We start from the raw sequence: 18,141 nt of genomic DNA on the forward strand, positions 1-18,141 counted from the left end.
GCTGATGCCCGTTTTTTCTGTTGTTGTTTTTGCTTTGTTTTGTGTTGCTTTCAGAGATAGCAGCCGTATTTTAAGGCGATAGGTAAGTTATGGGTTTCTGGCAAGGTTCCCCCCCCCTCCTTGGTTTCCATCAGCCTTGGTGTGAGACAACCATTGCACAAAAACAACTTGGCTGTGCATGACACAGCCTGGCCTTTCCACCCACAAGACTGTGGCTGGCTGGAGATGATTAAAGAATTGTGTGTTTCTCCTTTGACTCACAGAGGAAAGCCAAACCGCCACCAAGATGTGATAATCTTTTCAGAGGAATAATGTTGTCCTCTTGTTCAGAAATGCTTCCCTCCTTCTTGAGTGGAATTAATGATGGTAAAAGGTGTTGCCAAACATCCAAACGAGGCGCAATTATGAAGTTTTGTCTCCTGAATGTATTGGTGGAAATAATTCTCCTGAGGAAAGGGCAAGGTAACAAAGCCACCGAGGGGGTCATCTTGGATCTGGGAGGTGAAGAAATCGAGAGAGGTGAAAGATTTGTCTTATTTTTTAGTGACCCCCTCTTTCGTTTGCGGGTCTAAATGAAAAGACAAATGTTGTGTGGGTGCGCGTTTAAGATTTCTGTAGGTGAAAGTTTAGCCTGTTTGCTCAAAAGGAGCAAGAATTATAATTGTAAAGGTGCCTCAGCATCCTCTCCACAAGACAAATTACAATTCCCATTATCCTGAGCTAACTGGGGATGATGGGAAGGGTGTGGACCACTATATCTGGGCACCACGCGGTTGATCCAAAACCACTTAAAAGAAGCATCAAAATGGTTCCCTGCAAGTGGGATTTTTTAAAAGGTAGGATGGGAAGTAGCGTTCGGCCAAAGAGGTGGTTAACGTCTACTTGTTCTCTCCATCAGCCATCTTGGTGAGAAAGCTCACTCATGAACCTGGGGAGGAGGCCTCCTTTCCCTGTGAAGCTGTGGGCTATCAAACGCATTTGTTCTGGCTCCCTCTGAATCCCAAATGTGCGAACACCAACACAGAAAGAGTGGAAATAAACTGGAATCCCAGCAGGAACGAAGTGATTCCTCATCGGTTCAACCAACGCCTGATCTACCAGCCTCCACAATTACTAATCCTTAAGAACCTCATTATGAGTGATTCAGGGATTTACATCTGTCGCTTATCCAATGGTTCAGAAACTCACACCATCCTGCAGGTAACCACAGGTATGTCTGAGTAAATGCATAAGAATCCTATCCTATCCTATCCTATTATTCTTATTCTTTATTCTATTTTTTTATTTTATTCTATTCGATTTTCGATTCTATTCTAGTTTCTATTCTATTTCCTATTCTATTCTATTTTCTATTTTATTCTATTTTCTATTCTATTTTCTATTTTATTCTATTCTATTTTCCATCTTATTCTATTCAATTGTATTTTCTATTCTATGCTATTCTATTTACTATTCTATTCTATTTTCTAATTTCTATTCTATTCTATTTTCTATTCTATTTTCTTTTCTATTCTCTATTATTCTCTATTCTCTAGTTTAGTGGTTCTCAACCTTCCCAATGCCGCGACTCTTTAATACAGTTCCACATGTTGTGATGACCCCCAACCATAAAATTGGTGTCTCGGTTCCTAAGACCATCAAAATTATATGTTTTCCGATGGTCTTAGGCGACCACTGTGAAAGGGTCGTTCGACCCCCAAAGGGGTCCTGACCCACAGGTTTGAGAACCGCTGCTCTAGTCTATTCTATTCTCTATTCTGTTCTGTTCTGTTCTATTGTATTCCTTTTTTGTAAGGGTCAACATACTGTATAATTTTTCAGGCATGAACTTTTAACCATTCCATTCCTATGTACAGGTTATCCTCGACTTATGACCCACAATTCAGCATGACATTTCTGTGGCTAAGTGAGTTGTTGTGTGAGTTTTCCTCCACTTTACAGCCTTGCTTGCCCCAGTTAAACACTGGAGTTGTTCAGTCAGTAACACTGAGCATCTGTTAGGTGAATCTGGCTTCCCCATTGACTTTGCTTGACAGACGGTCGCACATGGGACTTCTGCCTGTCATAAGTATGACCCAGTTGCCAGGTGGAGATGCTCCAATGGTTGTAAATGCGAAAAACTGCCATAAGTCACTTTTTTTCAGTGCTGTTGTAACTTTGAACAGTCACTAAGTAAGTTGAGGACTACCTGTAGTAAGAAGATCAGATTGAATTGAATTGATTGAATTGAATGATTTGAATTGGATTTTAAATTGTACAGGTGGTCCTTGACTTAGGACCACAGTTGAGCCCAAACATTTTGTTGCGAAGCGAAACGTTTGTTAAGTGAGTTGTGTCCCCATTTTACAACCTTTCTTGACACAGTTGTTAAGTGAAACACTGCAATTGTTAAGCTAGTAGAACAGTTGTTAAGTGAATCTGGCTTCCCCATTGACTTTGCTTGTCAGGTCGTAAAAGGTGACCCCATGATCCCAGGACACTGGAAAAGTCATAAATGTGAGTCAGATGCCAAGCACCTGAATTCTGATCATGTGACCACGGGGATGCTGAAATGGTCGCACGTATGAAAAAGAATCACTTTTTTCAGTGCTGTTATAACTTTGAATGGTCACTAAATGAACTGTTGTAAGTCAAGGACTATGTGTACTTGTTTCTTTGATGGTGCTCCATGCCAAAACATATTCTATCTAAGGAGATAAAAATAGGATCAAGTCTTCCTCAGGAAGTTAATTTTTTGACACTAACTAGCACACTTATCTCATTCCGAATATTTTTACAGTGTCAAAGAATTTACCAACTGTTTATGTTTATACATCACTACTTTCAATTATGCATAATCCTGCCAATCACCCATCAAGTATGCTTATGTTCATTGTTGTCCTTGTACATCATACATTCGAACAAAAATGCTATTCCTTCATTTTTAAACAAAGTATTCGAAATACTCATTTCATATATATGCCAATCTTGTATTACTTCCTAATTAAAACTATTTATCAATAACAAGATATCTTTATAATATACATCACTACTTTGAATTATGCATAATATCACCGATCTTCTATCAAATGTATATAGATTCATTATTATCCTTATCCTTCATTTTAAAACAAAATATTCTATATCCTAGCATGCCTTAATATTCCTTCAAATCCTTCCTCCTCCTTCTCCTCCTTCTCCTCGTCCTCCTCCTTTTTCTTCTGCCATATCCGTTATCAGATATTGGCAATCATGTTGGCGATGCATTTTTTTATCAACAGTGCCACGTAAGAGTTTTGTGCAAACCAGTCCCTTAGATTTTGAATCCATGATGTTCTTTTTCTGCCTGAACCTCGCTTGCCTTCAATTTTCCCCTGGAGGATGAAGTGAAGGATGCCGTATTTTTTCTGATTGACGTATCACATGTCCAAAATATTCTATCACTTTTTATGGTTTTGATTATTTCCCTTGGCTTTCCCAGGTGGCTTATCACCACCTCATTTTTGATTTTGTCAACCCAGTTTATATGTAACAGCCGCCTGTAAATCCACATTTCAAATGCTTCTAGTCTTTTCAACTGGCTTTCTGTGAAGAGACCAACTTTCCATTCTGTAGAGCAGGATAGAAAAGATGTAGCATCTGACAAGCCTGGTTTTTAGTATTAGGCTTTTGTCGTAACTGCAGAAGACCTTTTTTTCATTTTGAAGAATGCTGTTCGAGCGTTCTCTATTCTTGTCTTTATTTCCCCGCTGCCTGAACATTTGAATGAAGGAGACTGCAGGCTCCTTTGTCCTCGGCTATGTGATTTTATTTCGTTCTCTGCTGCCCGAACGAGTGAATGAGGCAGAGGGAGAATAAAAGGAGATTGTGTCCCTTCTGTCTCCCCGTTGCTCAGAAAAGCAACTCCGGGAAGGTCCTTTGGTGGCGGCAGGCGTACTAGAACCTGCCTGCTAGCAAAGAACCTTCCCAAAGTTGCTTTTCTGAGCAACGGGGAGACAGAAGGGACAAAATACCCTCCAGCCGGGACGGGTATACAGGGCTGGGACAGGGCAGGCTTACTTCCGGGTCTGGTCACAAAAATCAGGACTTTTTAAGAACGCCCTGGGACGCGGGACAAATTGTGCGAAATCATGACTGTCCCGCCAAAATCGGGACGTCTGGTCACCTTATGTGGTCATGTCCCAGTTTTCATGTAAATTGGAATCAAGGTGCATGATCCTTTCGACTTTTTCTAGTGCAATTCCTTCCAAAGTTATCAGTGGTAAATTAATGGGTTGTTTGCTGACGACCATGATCTCGGTTTTTGAGGTGTTAAGCTTCGAGCCGCATTTTTCAGATCTTCCTGTGACTCTGTTGATGAGGAACTGAAGGTCTTCATGCTTGTTGGCAAGTAGAATCCAATCTTAATCCTGCCATTTACCTTATTTCCTTCTTTTTCTTCAGGCTGCTACAACAATATCTTGGTCTCCTCCCACTGGCTCAGTAGCTCCCATTTGCAGCTCACATGCCAGCATTGCAATAACCGGAATAGTGAGAGTTTTCGATGGCTTCTGAACTCCAGGCGGCTGGGCAACCCGCTCTGGGCTGAGAAGAGTGATATGGGCTCTTCGGTATTATTACACCCCATCCTGGATAAGATATGGGGACGTTGGGAGTGCCAGTCTATTTTCAATCCTGATTGGAGTTCTGAAATTTGTTTGAGTTCACCCACTGGAGAGATGGATGAAAGTAAGTTGGGGATAAATGGTTTGCTTTTAACGGTGGTTTATGTGCGTAAAGGAGGGGTGCCCAACCTTGGTAATGTCATGCCCCCCAGCAGAGTTTGAATCGGAGGGGGAAGATGAACAGCTGGCAGAGAATAGGAGTGTGGCTCCATTGGCTGTAGAGGAAACTGGGGAAGGGCAAAGTCAGACTGGGCAGAGCAGGGGAGAGGTAGAACAAGGGAGAGGGGGTTCAGATGAAGACCAAGGCCCACCCCCTCCTCATCCTAGGGCAGGCAGGAAAGAACGGAGCAACGTGGGTTGCGTGGCTTACGAGTGAGGAAACAGGCCCAATTCTAAGGTGACCAGATTTTCAGATTGGTAAAGAGGGACACCTTTGACCGGGGGGGGAGGGGGGGCTTGATTAAAAATTTTATACAGAGCAACAAAAAATTTTCATACAACCAAAAATATTATTATTTCAACATAACTACAATTTACAAATATAAATTGTAACTGTTGCCAAACATCAAAATTTTGATCGTGTGACCATGAGGATGCTGCAACGGTCGCTAAGTGTGAAATGGTCGCTAAGTGTGAAAAATGGTAATCAGTCACTTTTTTCAATGCCATTGTAACTTTGGTCACTAAACCCATTATACCACCTTTCTTGCCACAGTTCTTAAGTGAATAACTGCAGCTGATAAGTTAGTAACATAAGTGAATCTGGTTTCCTCATTTGACTTTGTCAAAAGGTCACAAAAGGCGATTACATGACCCCAGGACACTGAAACCATCATAAATACGAATCTGTATTCCTGATACTCTCGCCCACAGTTCGGCGGAGACTCTGGCTGCTGCCTGGTATTCGGCGGCATCGGAGTCTCTTGACCAGATTGCGCCACTACGGCCGAGGAGGTTCACCGAGGAGCTCCGGGAGAAGAAGCGCTGGAGGAGACACCTAGAGCACTTGTGGAGGTCCGATAAGTCCGAGTCGAACCGAGCACTTTTAACAACCTGCACCAAGGATTACATCAGGGCACTTAGGGCAGCAAAAAGATCTCATATTGCCACCGTGGTTGCGTCCGCTGAGTCCTGCCCAGCCGCCCTGTTTAGGATAACCCGTTCCCTCCTAAATAGGAGGGATACGGGGGAACCCTTGCAGGGTAGAGCTGAGGATTATGCCCAATTCTTAGCGGGCAAAGTTGCTCGGTTTCGGTCGGACTTGGACTCCACCGCAGCAGATCCAGCCGGGACACAAGAGGATCACTTGGCAAACCATCTCTGGGTTGAGTTTCAGGATGTTGCCTCTGGGGATGTGGACAAGGCCATTCGAGCTGTGAGTGCCTCCACCTGCATTCTGGACCCGTGTCCCTCCTGGCTGGTTGCCAACAGCAGTGAGGTGACACGTGGCTGGATCCAGGCGGTCGTAACCGCCTCCCTTCGGGAGGGGCACTTCCCCGCCGCACTAAAAACGGCGGTGGTGAGACCCCTCCTGAAGAAACCATCCTTGGATCCAGCCATTTTAAATAACTACCGTCCTGTCTCCAACCTTCCCTTTGTTGGGAAGGTTGTTGAGAAGGTGGTGGCCTTCCAGCTTCAACGGGCCTTGGATGAAGCTAGCTACCTTGACCCCTTCCAGTCCGGCTTCAGACCCGGTTACAGCACAGAAACCGCTTTGGTCGCATTGACCGATGATCTCTGGAGGGCCAGAGATGGAGGCCATGCGTCCATCCTGGTTCTCCTTGACCTCTCGGCGGCTTTCGATACCATCGACCATGGTATCCTTCTGCGACGACTGCGGGAGGTGGGGGTGGGGGGCACTGTTTTGCAGTGGTTCTCCTCCTACCTCTCGGACAGGTCGCAGTCGGTGTTGGTGGGGGGCAGAGATCGTCCCTGAGGCCCCTAAAATATGGGGTGCCGCAGGGTTCGGTCTTATCCCCCCTACTGTTTAACATATACATGAAACCGCTGGGCGAGATCATTCGGAGGCAGGGGATAAAATACCATCAATATGCGGACGATATGCAATTGTATCTGTCCGCCCCGTGCCAACTCAATGAAGCGGTGGATGTGATGAACCAGGGTCTGGAGGCCGTTAGGAACTGGATGAGTGCTAACAAACTGGTACTCAACCTGGACAAGACCGAGTGGCTGTTGTGTTTCCCTCCCAACAATTCGGCTAATGTTCCACCTATCAGGCTGGGGGGTCAAATTTTATACCCCTCAGATAGGGTTCGTAACTTAGGAGTCCTCCTGGATCCACAGCTGACTCTCGATCATCACCTGTCAGCTGTGACCAGGGGGGCATTTGCCCAGGTTCGCCTGGTCCGCCAGTTGCGACCCTACCTGAATCGGGAGGCTCTCACAACAGTCACTCGAGCCCTTGTGATCTCTAGGCTGGAATACTGCAATGTGCTCTACATGGGGTTGCCCCTGAGGTGCATCCGGCGACTGCAGTTAGTCCAGAATGCAGCCACGCGAGTGATAGTGGGCGCACCGCGGTTCGCCCACGTTACACCCATCCTCCGCGAGCTGCACTGGCTACCTGTCAGTCTCCGGGTGCGCTTCAGAGTACTGATGACCACCTTTAAAGCACTCCATGGTAGTGGATCTGGGTACTTGAGAGACCGCCTTCTGCCGATTACCTCCCTCCGACCGATTAGATCGCACAGACTGGGCCTCCTCCGAATTCCATCCGCCAGTCAATGTCGACTGGCGACTACACGGAGGAGAGCCTTTTCTGTTGCAGCTCCGACCCTGTGGAACGATCTCCCCGTCGAGATACGCACCCTCACCACCGTCCAGGCCTTCCGCGCAGCCCTTAAGACCTGGCTCTCCCAACAGGCCTGGGGATAAGCCCTCAATTGCCCCACCCGAGTGTTGAATGTAGAATGCATGTTGTGTTTTTACTACTTATCTTGTTTACATATTGTTTATTTCGTATTGTACCCCCTCCCTAATGGTTGTAAGCCGCTCTGAGTCCCCTCAGGGAAAAGGGCGGCATATAAATTTTAATAAAATACAAAAAAAAAATACAAAAAAAAAACATCAAAATTTTGATCACGTGGCCATGAGGATGCTGCAATGGTCACTAAGTGTGAAAATGGTCACTAAGTGTGAAAAATGGCCATCAGTCACTTTTTATATATGCCATTGTAACTTTGGTCACTAAACCCATTATACCACCTTTCTTGCCACAGTTCTTAAGTGAATAACTGCAGCTGGCATTTTGTATTTTGGATAGAATCTTTTTTTAAATAGTCTAAGACAATTTAAAAAAAGAATCCACACAGAATAAATTGAAGTAAAACATTTCAAACTATTCCACACAGAATAAATTGAAGTAAAACTATTTTTAAAAATTCTATGCACAATAAATAAAATATTATTTAAAAATACATTAAAAAAAATAAAAGAAAAAAACCCAGCTCACTTACCAGCAGGCAGGCACTCCAAGTCAATCCAGAATGATGTAGATGTTAATACAAAGAACTGAGCAAATTAAAATGGTGAAATTAGTCCCAGGGAAATATTTGTCAAAGAAAACCTTGCCACCATTTTTCCCACACGAGCCGACCTCCAACCTCCGTGCCCCTCCCCTCCGGGAAATCCAGGAAGGAACAGTCGCTACTTCTCTAGCCAAAGTATTTCCTGGAGCTCTATGGAAGAGCCGAGGTGGCGCAGTGGTTAAATGCAGCACTGCAGGCTACTTCAGCTGACTGCAGTTCTGCAGTTCGGCTGTTCAAATCTCACTGGCTCAGGGTTGACTCAGCCTTCCATCCTTCCGAGGTGGGTAAAATGAGGACCCGGATTGTTGTTGGGGGCAATATGCTGACTCTGTAAACCGCTTAGAGAGGGCTGAAAGCCCTATGAAGCGGTATATAAGTCTAACTGCTATTGCTATTGCTATTGCTATGGTACTGGGTCATCTTTTCTTATAAAATGAGGTAAAAGGGGCAGGGGGTTTCCATTTTCTTGCTTTAACATTTTAATATCTTCAATGAAAGTACTCCCAGAATTCTGGGAGTTGAAGTCCTCCAGGCTTAAAGTTGCTACAGTTGGAGACCCCTGCATTAAAGAGTTGCACAAAGAGAGGAAATGTTCAGCAGATATGGCTCCTTCCCATTAGTGATGGAGCTAGATGTGCCAAGTATCGAAAACATATTTGATTTCCCCTCCAGATATTGAAGAGAGACAAAATCAGGCCTTCAGATTCCTTCCGGAAGAATCATCACTGTCCATTTCTCTGTCTGGTTTTCAATACAAGTAGTCCTTGACTTACATTTGTGTAGCAAATTCAAAGTTACAACGGCACCAAAAAAAAGTGACGGTTTTTCACACTTACAAACGTTGCAGCAACCACATTGTCACATGATCCAAATTTGTACCCCTTGCAAACCCTTCCATTCCAATCAGAGCTGAAGCAGCTTCTTGGATGAGAAACGTCTTCCAAAGGAAAAACAACAACAAGAAAGTCCAGTTCCCTCCTGAAAAAAGCACCTTTGGGACAACTGTGACCTGGATGATTGAGAATCGCCACAGGCAATAGATATTGTATTTTTCATTCCTTTGTCGCTGTCCCAACAGCTCCTGAATATATTGATTCTATTCAGTCCACCCGGTCAGCATTTTCGGATTGGTCAAGTCCCACTTTCATTCAGGTGACCGAAGTTACACAGGGACGCCATGCTGTGGATAGAATTGCTACCTGGATTTGGATGCTGCTGTTAGCGGGTCTGGCTCTGATCGCAGCTGCCCTGAGTGTGACTTTGTATTTTTGGAAAAAAGATTTTTCAGACAGGTGAGTCAAGGTGCTTCTGTGAAGAACATTGATGGGAGCGAAGTGATGCGTTTTCAACCAGGTGTGTCTCAATATTTTTGGGATGTGGTGGCTCAGTGGCTAAGCTTGTCGATCAGAAAGGTCGGTAGTTCGGCGTTTCAAATCCCTAGCGCCACGTAATGGAGTGAGGTCCCGTTACTTGTCCCAACTTCTGCCAACATAGCAATTCGAAAGCACGTAAAAATGGAAGGAGAAAAAATAGGAACCACCTTTGGTGGGAAGGTATTCTTCGGCATTTAGTCATGCCGGTCACATGACTACAGAGACGTCTTCGGACAGCGCTGGCCCTTCGGCTTTGAAACATAGATGAGCACTGCCCCCTAGAGTCTGGAACGACTAGCACACATGTGTGAGGGGAACATTTACAATAATACAATAATACAAAAGCAGAGTTGGAAGGGACCTTGGAGGTCTTCTAGTCCAACCCCCTGCCTAGGCAGGGAACCCTATACCATTTCAGACAAATGGCTATCCAACATCTTCTTAAAGACTTCCAGTGTTGGGGCATTCACAACTTCTGGAGGCAAACTGTTCCACTGATTAATTGTTCAAACTGTCAGGAAATTTCTCCTCAGTTCTAAGTTGCTTCTCTCCTTGATTAGATTCCACCCATTGCTTCTTGTTCTACCCTCAGGTCCTTGGAAAATAGTTTGACTCCCTCTTCTTTGTGGCAACCCCTGAGATATTGGAAGACTGCTATCATGTCTCCCCTAGTCCTTTTTTTCATTAAACTAGACATACGCAGTTCCTGCAACGGTTCTTCATATGTTTTAGCCTCCAGTCCCCTAATCATTTTTGTTGCTCTTCTCTGCACTCTTTCTAGCGTCTCCACATCTTTTCTACATCGTGGTGACCAAAACTGAATGCAGTATTCCAAGTGTGGCCTTACCAAGGCATTATAAAGTGGTATTAACACTTCACGTGATTAATGATTTCTTGATTACATTCCTCTGTTTATGCAGCCTAAAACTGGGTTGGCTTTTTTGGCAGCTGCTGCACACTGCTCATATTTAAATTTTACCTTTACCTTATGTCTCAAAGGTGCTTATTGAAGGGGAAACTGGACTTTCTGGTTTTTCTTTTAAGACGTTTCCCTTCTCATCCAAGATGCTTCTGACTGGATGGTGGATTTTTCAAAGAAAAACCAGAAAGTCCAGTTGCCTCTTGAAAAAGCACCTTTGGGACAACCATGACCTGGATGACTGAGGATCTCCATAGACTTTCAACCAGGTATTACTCCACACCCCACTTCATTTAGCGACTATTTGAAGTTACAATGGCATTGAAAAAAAGTGACTTACAACTTGTCCTCCTCACATCAATGACTATTACAATAGCCCCATAGTCCTGTGATCAAAGTTTGGTTGCTTAGCAACAGGCATGTTTCAATAATGATTTGCAGTGTCATGTGACCACCATTTGCAATCTTCCCAGCCAGCTTCTGACAAGAAACGTCAACAGGAGAAGCTGGATTCACTTTAATGACCACACGATTTACATAACAACGGTAGTGTTTCACTTAAATCCATGGCAGAAAAGGTTGTAAAAATCAGCCGTTACTCCCTCATTCACAGTCTTGCTTAAGCAACACAGATTTGGATCCCAGTTGTTGAAAGTTGAGGACTATCTGTAATTTCATTTGTCCCCCATTTGCTGCTAAGCCAAATTGCCACTGGTCATTAAAATGAAATCATTAATCATTAAAAAGCTTGTTAAATTTAGAAACTCATAGCTCTTCTAGTAAGAGTCGACAATGGGAAGAGTTAACTCCGAAAGCTATTAGAGGGACATCCCTAAAAACATACTCCCAATATACCATCACATTATATGTTCCTTATTACTGGCTGCAATTAATGGGCATTGGAAACATATCTTGTATTTAGGAATGATTTCATTGCTTGTATTCCTACTCTTCCTTTCTTCCAGGTGTCCTTATGACAACACTCCAAGGTGAGTTGAACGAAGACATTGTGCTTGACTTATCATGAAATAACCTTCATGTCATGGGGTGGGGGGCATTTTAGACAGTGGTGGGATTCAACCAGTTTCGGTGAGTGTGATCACGTGAAGTGTTAATACCACTTTATAATGCCTTGGTAAAGCCACACTTGGAATACTGCATTCAGTTTTGGTCACCACGATGTAGAAAAGATGTGGAGACTCTAAAAAGTGTGCAGAGAAGAGCAAGAAAGAGGATTTGGGGACCGGAGGCTAAAACATATGAGGGACTGTTGCAGGAACTGGGTATGTCTAGTTTAATAGAAAGAAGGACATAAGGAGACATGATAGCAGTGTTCCAATATCTCAGGGGTTGCCACAAAGAAGAGGGAGTCAAACTATTCTCCAAAGCACCTGAGGGACAGACAAGAAGCAACGAGTGGAAACTAATCAAGGAGAGAAGCAACTTAGAACTGAAGAGAAATTTCCTGACAATTAGAACAATTAATCAGTGGAACAGCTTGTGAACGCCCCAACACTGGAAGTTTTTAAAAAGATGTTGGATAGCCATTTGTATGAAACAGTATAAGGTTTCCTGTCTAAGCAGGGGGTTGGACTAGAAGACCTCCAAGGTCCCTTCCAACTCTGCTATTGTATTGTATTGTAAAATTTACTTTCTATGTCAACGCCTCTGAGTAAAAAGCTGATGCGCTGCAATATGCTGTGCCGCGCAAATCAGCTGAGCTAAAAAACAGGAAAATATAGGACAGGAAAGTGCAGGGGTGGGTGGGCGGGGCCAAATGCTCACCGAAATTACAGGTTCAGCCGAACTGGTTGGAACTGGCTGAATCCCACCCCCTGATTTTAGGTCCAATTACTTTTTTTTTAAAAATCATTTTTATTGAAAATTTTCAAGTTTAAAAAACCACAAATAACAAAAAAGAAAAAGGGAAAAGAAAAAAAACAAGAAAAAATACAAAGACAAATACAAACAGATAGAAACACAAACAACAATATAATATAATTTTACAGCTTCCCGTATCAGCATGCATATTCTGCTTTTGGAGTTTACTATTCGGTTATTGCCTTCTCGTAGATTTTAACAATTCTAATACTAATGTAATAATTATATTGTAATCTAACAGTATAATACATATAATCATATTTTACATACAGTACATACATTTTTCTTCATATTATAATCATCAATTTTTACAACTTTTATTCCTTGTTTTGGCTTCTATTCTCTAGCCCCTCGTACAGTCTACTCCAAATTTTGTAATAGTCCGACTCTTCTCTTTCTTTTAGCTCCATAGTCATTCTGTCCATTTCAGCACACTTGAGAATCTACTTGCCATTTCATCAGGGGGGGGGGGGTAGTTTTTTTGTTTCCAATTTTGTGCAAAGGTGATCCTGGCAGTGGTTAGTATGTGTAATATTATATGTTGATGTTTCTTATCCATCTAGTATACCTAGCAAACGAAATTCTAGTTTCAATTCTACCTTATGTTCCATGATTCCTTTAACCATTACATTATCCTTGGCCTTGCAGTTATCTTTAAGGATTATTTATAGTGTTGCAAATACTATCAAATGGGAATCCAGTTCCAGCTATTCCCAACATTATCCATTCAGATCTTAGGGCAGAGAGTCTGCATTTAAACTCCCTACGCCAGCATCTCTCAACATCGGCAATTTTATGATGGGTGGACTTCAACTCCCAGAATTCCTCAGCCAGCATGCTAGCATGGAAATTCTGAGAGCTGAAGTCCACATGTTTTAACGTTGTTAAGGTTGAGAAACACTCCTCTACCCTATTTTAAAACCCCTGTGACCTATTATTATGGGGAAAATGTCTCTTCTCCACAAAAATATATGAGGTCCCATCCATGGTTGCTGGAGAAGTTCAGGACAACCTCTAGCTAAGATTCTGTGTAGTTTGGAGAACCCCCAAACCCCACTCCTGGCTGGGAGTTTTTTTAAATTATTTATATTTAAATTTTTTTAAAATTCTTTCTAGGGCTACTGGTGAAAGAATGGAGCCTACAGGTAAGGAGTGAATGAAGAAGTCTTTCTCACGAGTTCTTTTTAAGCAATATTTCTGGACGAGCCCTCTCCTTGCAGAATATTTTTGTTATTAAATGGAACATTTTGAATAGTTGCAAAATGACACGGGGGCTTATCTGTTGCTCCTTCCTACAGTCATAATGACTGAGTTTGAGTCAAGTTAATGTCAGGGTTCCAAATAACACCCTCAAAAGAATCAAAACTCCCAGGTAGCCATATTCCCCAAAGCATAGATTTATTAGAGCCATTTTTTTCCTGGCTCCTGGCATCTCCAGGGATGCCAGTTAATACAGGTAGTCCTCAACTTACAGCAGTTAATAGCAATAGCAATAGCAGTTCGACTTATATACCGCTTCATAGGGCTTTCAGCCCTCTCTAAGCGGTTTACAGAGTCAGCATATCGCCCCCACAGTCTGGGTCCTCATTTCACTCACCTCGGAAGGATGGAAGGCTGAGTCAACCTTGAGCCGGTGAGATTTGAACCACTGAACTGCAGATAACAGTCAGCTGAAGTGGCCTGCAGTACTGCACCCTAACCACTGCACCACCTCGCCGCAGTTCACTTAGTGACCATCTGAAGTTACAACGGCACTAGAAAAAAAAAGACTTATGGCCGTTTTTCACACTTATGCCCATTGAAGCGTCCTCATGGTCATGTGATTGACACTCGGATGCTTGACAACTGGCTCGTATTTATGATGGACGCATGCCTTGTGATTCCTTTCTGTGACCTTCCGATGAGCAAAGTCAATGGGGAAGTCAGATTCACTTAACAACCGTGTTACTAACTTAAGAACTGCAGTGATTCACTCAACAAATGTGGCAAGAAAAGTTATAAAAGGGGGCAAAACATAGCAAACATAAATTTTGGGGTCAATTGTGGTCATAAGTCGAGGACTACCTCTGTAGAGACCTTGGATATTTTCTAGACCAAATCTGTACTTCCATCTTTTATTCTCCTTTCACTGTGTCCATTTCTTTCTTTTTCTTATCTTGCTCATTGTGACTCCACGACCTCAAGATTTTGCTTCCGCGAGGAATCCCATTAGAAAGGAGAAAATAGGCAAGCAAGAGAGTTTCCATGAGGTAACTATCAGCTGGATATTCCTGGGAGCACAGTATGATTAGAATAAACTTGGGCAGTTCAAGGTGTTATGCTCTACATGGGGCAGCCCTTGAAGAGCATTCGGAGACTTCAGCTTGTCCAGAATGCAGCCGCGCGAGCGATTGTGGGTGCACCTCGGTTCACCCACGTAACACCTATCCTCCGCGAGCTGCACTGGCTGCCTATTGGTCTTCAGATACGCTTCAAGGCGCTAGTCGTCACTTATAAAGCCCTTCATGGTATTGGACCTGGGTACTTGAGAGACCCCCTGCTGCCAATTACCTCCAATAGACCGATCAGATCCCACAGATTAGGCCTCCTCCGAATTCCATCCGCCGGCCAATGCCGACTGGCGACTACCCGGAGGAGAGCCTTCTCTGTGGCTGCTCCAACCCTCTGGAACGAGCTCCCCATGGAGATTCGAACCCTCACCACCCTCCAGGCCTTCCGCAAAGCCCTTAAAACCTGGCTGTTCCGACAGGCCTGGGGCTAAAGAGTTTTTGCCCCCCTTCTCGAATGGTATGGTTGTTGTGTGTTTTTAAATTTTGTATTGTTATGTCTCGTCTTTTTATCCACCTGTCTGTACCTCCTTCCCTGATTGAATTGTGAGACGCCCTGAGTCCCCTTCGGGGAAAAGGGCGGCATATAAATGTAATCAATCAATCAATCAATCAATGCCATATTTCCATAATTGAACTCATCACAAATTTTAACTTTTCAGTAGAGTCACTTCTTGAGTTACATCCGAGGGCTGCAATCTAATAAGTTTGTCTTTAAGTGTAAACATATTGGTATTCTAACTAGGGGTGGGAGTCAAAAATTTTAGCAACCAGTTCTCTGCCTGGTTGCTGGGTGGGCATGGTCTACTCAGTCTCCTGCACCATGGTGGGGTGGAAGGCGTTTTCACTCTCCCCAGGCTCCGGTGGCTTTCCTTGAGCCTCCAAGAGGCTGGAAACGGGCCCATTTACAGGTTCTGGAACTTCCGTTTTTCGCCCTTCCTGGGCTCTGGAGGGAGGGTGAAAACAGCGTCCCAGGGCTGCGGAGGCTCTCTGGAGGCTAGAAACGGGCCTTTTGGAACTTCCAGGAGGTCCATTTTTCTCCCTCCCAGAAGTTCCGTGTGGGCCCTGCACTTACCTGGCATCCAAAATGGACCGCGTGGAGACTCCTGGGAGGGGAGGGATGTGTAGGTATCAGGCAGTCCTTGCAATTACTGGTTCGGCAAACTAGGTGTAAAATTAGCATCCTGTTCGTCCGAACCAGTCCAAACCGGCTGAATCCCACCCGATTCTAACCTATAAAAGATAATACTTGTAGCCTAGAGTTGAATGGTGGGGCACCTTGGTGGTTTCCGAGTTTGATTGGTTTCTCGCAGACATTTCATTACCCCACTAGGTAATATCATCAGTGCTAGTATTAATATTCTAACCATTTATCTAATGCTGCTTTCCTTTCCAGAGATCTGCTTCTCTTTATTATGCTCAGCTGCAACATCTCCAAGGAAAATCTCCCCCTGTTCAGACTCCAGACAATGCCACAGTATATGCTGTGATTGTTTGATTGTTTCATCCCTTCCAAATGCACTTGAAGATTGTGTCTTTTACCTGACTGTGTTGTTACCTGTTAAGCTTCACCTGGACTCTGCTTCTAACGGCATGGTATGGAGCCCATCAGGCACAGGACCCAGCAAGTCTTCCCAGTGCCAAGTATTCATCGAGAGTTTTCCTTGGCAACATGTTTCCTTTCAGAAGGATGGGATAAGTCATAGTTGAGCCATGGTGGCACAGTGGTTAGAGTGCAGTACTGCAGGCTACTTCTGCTGACTGCCGGCTGACTGCAATTCAGCAGTTCAAATCTCACCAGGCTCAAGGTTGACTCAGCCTTCCATCTTTCCACGGTGGGTAAAATGAGGACCCAGATGGTTGGGGGCAATAGGCTGACTCTGTAAACTGCTTAGAGAGGGCTATGAAGCACTGTGAAGCGGTACATGTGTACTATTGCTACTTTCCTACAACCACATAGATTGAAATGTACTTGGAGGTCCTGTCCTTTTTTTAAACACCTTGTAAATTTAATGTAAATTTATGGTTGCGGTAGAAAAACAGAAGTCATTTCTTAACATGATGTTATAAATGTAATAAATATTCTGCACCAGCCGTGGATTCCTGTGGTCTTTCTTTCCTTCCTGTATATGTTGTTGATATACACCAGAAACACAAAGGAAAGTTTGTATCCTAACAGCAAGGTAATTGTCCTGACCTAGGCTTCCCAAAAGCACGAAGCCGAGTCTTCAGCCCAATAAAACCCCTTTTATTTAGTTTAAAGTGAATTCCTCACCAGCAAAGTCCCGGCCAACAGTCTTTCAAGAGATTTCACAACTACAGACCTTTATCAGGCTTGAGAACTGCCAGGCCGATATCTTCCAAACGCCACTCTGTAGCAGACAATACTTGGCAAGAAATCAGGAACAGATCTTTACTCTAATGAACTGAACTAATTGTCTCCTACAAACTCCCATTTCACTTCTTTTTATTCCCTATGGGAGGGGCCATTCACTGTCCACCTGTGGCTTTACTCCCGAGTCGACCATTGTTCCTTAACTGTTCCCTTCTCCTGGCAGCTCTGTGCATGCACACCCTGGGAACAGGCTGAAGCTGTTCGTCTGCCCCAATGATGTCTGACTCCAAAGGCAGCTGATAATTGTCAGATGGCCCTGGCCCTTTCTCTGCCTCCAAAACAGAGACCTCATCAGTGTTACATCCCCGTGGTTGCTATGGCCGCGGAATGTCAGCTGGCAGCATTTGTACCATAGCTGTCAAACGGGCTCGCGTTGTTCTGTTTTGCCTGTTCTCTTTCAGAGTTGTTAACAATAAAGTTAGTTGCTTGCACCAATTGCCTCAGTCGTTATTACTCGCAGAATCCACTACAATCAGAGCCTTCCCCAGATTCCAGGACTGGCCTATGTCTCTGAGTTGGGGCGTGGGGGGAGTCACTGATAGGGTATTGTTACGGCCCAATTGCCTGGAGACTGAGGTAAATCTGAGGACACTTCTTCTGCTCCTTCTTCTGACTCCCCAGATTAACCTCAGTCTTCGGCCTAACAGGAGCTATTTAGTGACCTTCCGGATACTTTTGTTTTCACTTCCTATTCTTCTTAATCTCCTACCTCTTTCTCTTGCGCCTCTTTAAGCACAAGCTGCGCTTGCTGCAACTTGTGGGCCCCGAGCCACCGGCACCTGGTGTGTGTGTGTGTGGGGGGGAAACCCAGACCTCGCGCCACAACAGTAATATTGTAAATGGAGATTGCAATCCTCAATGTTATCCCTAGAAGATAAGTTGACCAGAACAAAATGACTCTTGAGTAAACTGGACCAGAGTGACTACTTGAGTGACAGGTCCACTAACATTTATTTAGACATAGAAGAAAAACTCTGCAAAACAAAAATATTATAAATGTGACCAAAAATACATTTTGTATTTTACATTCCTACAGGTGATCTTCCCTGCCTCCA

General features: G+C 44.0%; 1 protein-coding gene across 1 annotated transcript; it reads left to right on the top strand.

Moving 5' to 3' along the window:
- The first annotated feature begins 186 nt into the window (after positions 1–186).
- LOC148047820 (uncharacterized) lies at positions 187–17,214 on the top strand. The gene is made up of 7 exons (XM_087708497.1): positions 187–462; positions 899–1,210; positions 4,423–4,707; positions 9,270–9,483; positions 13,481–13,509; positions 14,549–14,613; positions 16,088–17,214. The coding sequence occupies exons 1-7, from the start codon at positions 312–314 to the stop codon at positions 16,187–16,189; spliced, it is 1,158 nt and encodes a 385-aa protein (XP_087564623.1). The 5' UTR covers positions 187–311; the 3' UTR covers positions 16,190–17,214.
- Positions 17,215–18,141: the final 927 nt, after the last annotated feature.

This window comes from Thamnophis sirtalis, unplaced genomic scaffold (genome assembly GCF_051295495.1).
Source record: "Thamnophis sirtalis isolate CommonGarterSnake01/CBP01778 unplaced genomic scaffold, rThaSir2_p1.2 scaffold_3, whole genome shotgun sequence".
Taxonomy (NCBI): Eukaryota; Metazoa; Chordata; class Lepidosauria; order Squamata; family Natricidae; genus Thamnophis; species Thamnophis sirtalis.

Excerpts from the sequence above, each read along its gene's own strand:
- LOC148047820 (XM_087708497.1), top strand. The coding sequence starts at position 312 with ATGTTGTCCTCTTGTTCAGAAATGCTTCCCTCCTTCTTGAGTGGAATT. Across the intron at positions 9,484-13,480 it reads AAAAAAGATTTTTCAGACAG|GGCTACTGGTGAAAGAATGG; the intron begins GTGAGTCAAGGT and ends AATTCTTTCTAG. Across the intron at positions 13,510-14,548 it reads TGAAAGAATGGAGCCTACAG|ATTTTGCTTCCGCGAGGAAT; the intron begins GTAAGGAGTGAA and ends CACGACCTCAAG.